General features: G+C 56.2%; 1 protein-coding gene across 1 annotated transcript; it reads left to right on the plus strand.

Moving 5' to 3' along the window:
* The first annotated feature begins 1,264 nt into the window (after nucleotides 1-1,264).
* Nucleotides 1,265-2,062, plus strand: LOC121104375 (palmitoyltransferase ZDHHC3-like). Its single transcript, XM_040637099.1, has one exon. The coding sequence runs from the start codon at nucleotides 1,265-1,267 to the stop codon at nucleotides 2,060-2,062; it is 798 nt and encodes a 265-aa protein (XP_040493033.1).
* Nucleotides 2,063-4,332: the final 2,270 nt, after the last annotated feature.

The following is a 4,332-nucleotide window of genomic DNA, read 5'->3' on the forward strand; positions in this document are numbered from 1 at the left end:
GGTAGGCAGGCCCCACAGCATGCTCTGGGCCCTCGAGCGTTCTACAAACACCCCCACCCCACCTCCCACCCAGCAGTTTGTGCTCCAGAGACAGTCATCCCAGAGGTCATGTCCCCCCCTCAATCCCTCCCCCTTGGCCGTACTCCACCCCTGCAGCTACAGCAAATAAACCGACCGATGCTTGCACCAGAGACAACCATGGAGTCTGCCCTTCCCACCCTCTTCCCCAGCTCCCCACATGTTTTTATCTGACGGACCACCCTGCCCTGCAAGCCCCTCACGCTGGGTATGCTCCTCCTAGTGACACACACACAGGGTGCTGTCCCCTCCATCATTCCACAGGCTATGCTCCCATTAATGCAACCTGACAGTGCACTCTCTCCACAGCCAGTGGCATGGTCATTGCAGCTCACAGTCAAGAGAGCAGCGGCTGTCCTCACGCTCTGCTCTGAGGCCACGTTGCCCCCGCCCTCTTGTGCAGTCAGTGTTTGGAGATCTAAGAGCTGGGCTTTGTGCGTTTCTCTATCCAGGACCCGCTCTTTAGACTAACTCTAGAGCTGCTGTGTCAGTGTTGGCATCTTTTCATTCCACATCTCAGCATCATTGTTGCAGGCTGGTGAGTGCCAGCCCTCGAGGCCCGCTGCCCTCCCTGCCTGCTGCCCACTGCCCTTGAAGCTGGTTGCCCCCACTGACCGCTGCTCTCGCTGCCCTCTGCCCTCGCTGCCTGCTGCTCTCAGCGTGTGAGGCAAAGCAGGACGGAGAGCAGACACCTGCCACCTGCCACTGTTGTCTGAGACCTCGCCTGGTCCAGCCCCAGTAGCAGGCCTAGAATCCTGAGCTGTCACTCACCAGCCATTTAATATCTCTGTGCCTTGGTTTCCCCATCTGAAAATGGGTCACAGAAGCTTTTACTATCAGAACTGTGAGAATTAGTGAGTTAATGTGCAGAGAAGCACCTGTCACGCCTACACACACACGCACACACACACAGGAAGCACTGCCCCCTCCCAGTTTTCCAGATTTTCCGGAAGGCCGCCGTCCGCTGGGAGGCCCCGTGCCCAGCCCTCCCCAAACGGAAAAGGCTCCTGTTGGGAAGGGGTTCACGGGGCTTCCCTTTCTGCGTTCACAAACTGCGGTGTGCGGCACGTTCTAGAACACTGAGGGGTCGCTGGCCGGGGCGCCAGGCCAGCCAGGCGGAGCGCGGGAGGAGCGGAGGCGCGTGCGGAGGTGCAGGGACCCCGCCCGGCCCGACCCAACGCCCGCGATGCAGGCCTGCGTACCCGCGCTCGAGGCCCCAGGGCGGACGCGCCGCGTATGGTTTGTGTGCGACGTCCTGGGCATCGCGTGCGCCGCCGGCACGTGGGTGCTGGTGCTGGGCGCCGCAGGCGTGCTGCTCCGCGCGCTGCTGCTCCCGGCCCGGGATGCTGCCTACGGCGTGGCCCACGGCGCGCTCTTCCACCTGCTGGCCTTCCTGGCGCTGGCGGCGCATGAGCGGGCCATGCTCACCGACCCCGGCTCCGTGCCCCTGGGCGCCGCGCCTGGCGGTCCTCGCTGCCCCCTGTGCGGCTGCGCCCGGCCGCCGCGCGCTAATCACTGCATGGTGTGCCAGCGCTGCATCCGCAAGATGGACCACCACTGCCCCTGGGTCAACAACTGCGTGGGCGAGGACAACCAGAAGTACTTCCTGCTCTTCACGCTCTACACGGCGCTGGGCTCGCTGCACCTGCTGCTGCTGCTCGCCGTCCCGGCCCTGCGCGGCTACGCGCGCGGGGAGTGGGACTCGCACAGCACCCTGACGCCGCGCGCCTCCCTCGTCTTCCTCCTCCTGGTGGCCCTGAAGGGCTTCCTCTTCGCCTCGGCGATGTTCGCCACCCAGATGCACGCCATCTGCACCGACCGGACCAGAATCGAGCAGCTGCAGAGGGAGGGGGCCGAGCAGGGCCGCGGGTCCACGTGGATGAACGTGAAGGCCGTCCTGGGCCACCCCCTCTCCCTGGCCTGGATCAGCCCCTTTGCCTCCCCGCAAGCTCAGAGGGCACGCGGGCCCCGCGGCGTGGTCTGACACTCTCCCGTGCAAACTCAGCCACCATCTGCTGAGTCCCCAGCACGTGCCTGGGGCAGAGTTTCCACAAGCGGTCACCTTGTTTCCTGTCCACGGACAAGACCACGACAGAGAATCAAAGAGCCCAGGTGCTCTTCTGAGCAGAGTGGGGTGCGGACAGCTGAGCTTCCTGGAAAGTTCACAAGGCCAGACCTTCTCCCCACAGGAAGGTGAAGCATGCGGTCGTTTTTTAGCTCGGCCAGTGCTTTTGTGTGAAAAACAATTAAATCCACAACATCTATGAATGCGGTATGATCATCAGTGCCAGTCCTTGTGAAATGGGGTCCCTGCAAGTCTCGGGCCCCAGTCCGTGGTGCAGAGCTGCCCGTGCCCGACGTGCTCCCCGAGCGCCCTCGGGCTCCTGACAGACCCAGCTCCAACCTGGTGGATTATTTTCTACTACCCCTTGGATTTTTGTGTTTATGCTCACCAGTGAAATGCGCCCATTAATTTTTATTCTCTTCTTAGCCTAATCTGTTTGTAATTTACTCCAGATCACACTAGCCACAGAAAATGAGTGAGGTGTGGCTGTTTTCTACGTCCTGACGACCTGTGTGAGGTTGGCACTACCTGTCCCTTGAACACTGGGTGGACCTCACTAACCCAACCATCCAGGTTTGGTTTCTTCTTCAACTTTTCATTTTGAGATAGCTGTAGGTTCACGTGCAGTCGTAAGAAATAACAGATCCCGTGTGCCCTCCGGGCCGACGTCTGCCATAACTGCAGTACAATATCCAGCCGGGGAACCCACATTCGTACAACCATTAACTTGGTTCAGTCTCCCCAAGCCTTATATGTACTCACTTGGGGGGGGTGTCTCTGTAATTTCGTCACGTGTGTAGGTGTGCGTTTGCACCATCATACATCCGGCTCCCTTCATCTCCCCGGCAGTGACTGACCCGTTCTCCGTCTGATTTTGTCATTTCGAGAATGCTTTCTAAGTGGAATTACACAACACGTCAGTATGTCATCTGAGACCGCCTTTTTTCACTCAACATAATTCCCTTGAGATCCATCCAAATTGTTGCCTGTGTCAAGAAGTCATTCCTATCCAATCCCACGATACCCACAGTCTGACCATTTGCCCACTGGAGGACATTTGCGTTGTCTCCACTTTCCAGCTACGTGTGAACGTAAGAGTGCCCTTCTCTGGGCCAGAAGCCCACGAGGGCAGTTGCTGGGTAGTCTGATAGCTGTGTGTTCCGTTTCGTAAGAAGCTTCCACAGTCTTGTCCAGAGTGGCTGTGCCGTTTCATGCTTCCGCCAGCCGTGTATGGACAATCTGTTCTCTCTGCGTCCTCTCCGCTTATTTGGCGTTACCACTGCTTTTGTTCATTTTAGTCCTTCTGATAGGTGTGTGTTGATATCTCATCGTGGCTTCATTTGCATTTTCCAAACGGCTAAGGAGTCTGAGTGTCTTTGCTTGTGCTTTGCCCTTCGTACATCTGTTTCAGTGAACATCTGTCCATGTCTTTCACCCATTGTCTGATTGGACGGTCTGTAACGCTGAGTTTTCAGAGTCTTTCTGTATTCCTCCCGCAGTCCTCCATCAGACAGGTGGTTTGCAAAGCTTTCTCTCAGTCTGCGTCTTGTCTCTCTGCCCTCTCCGCAGGCTCATTCCAAGCAGAGGTTTCTCACTGTGATGAGACCCAGTTTATCAGGTTTTGTCTTTATGGACCATGCACCTGTGTCACGTCCAGGCACCCTCTGTCTAACCCAGGGCCCAAACACTTTGCCTTTTTTCTACAAGTTTTATATTTCATATTTAAATCCGCAATCCATTTTGAGTTAATTTTGTACAAGGTGTGCAGGTTAGGTCATGTGTGGACGCCCACCTGTTGAGCAGCTCTGCTCCCTCCACTGAATTGATTCACACAGTTGTCAAAATCCACGGGTCTATGTCTGAGCTGTCTGTCCTGTCCCACTGACCTACATCCCTGTCCCTCAACAGATACCCACTGCCTTGAGTACTCTAGCCATATAATGTGGTAGAGTGGTTTTCCCGCTTTTTGAAGGTTGTTTTAGCTGTTCTAGGTACCGAGTCTTCCCACATAAATTTTAGAATAAGCTTGTCTATGTCGACAAAGAAAATCTTGCTGAGATTTTGAGAGGAATTGCATTAAACCTACAGATCAGTTTGGAGCACGATTGACGTCTTCTCCCTATGAGCCTTTCCATCCATGGACATGGTATGTCTCTGCATTCATTTTGGTCTTTTTGGTTTCTCTCGAC

Source organism: Ursus maritimus, unplaced genomic scaffold (genome assembly GCF_017311325.1).
Source record: "Ursus maritimus isolate PB19 unplaced genomic scaffold, ASM1731132v1 scaffold_21, whole genome shotgun sequence".
In the NCBI taxonomy this organism is placed as follows: domain Eukaryota; kingdom Metazoa; phylum Chordata; class Mammalia; order Carnivora; family Ursidae; genus Ursus; species Ursus maritimus.

Excerpts from the sequence above, each read along its gene's own strand:
- LOC121104375 (XM_040637099.1), top strand. The coding sequence starts at position 1,265 with ATGCAGGCCTGCGTACCCGCGCTCGAGGCCCCAGGGCGGACGCGCCGC.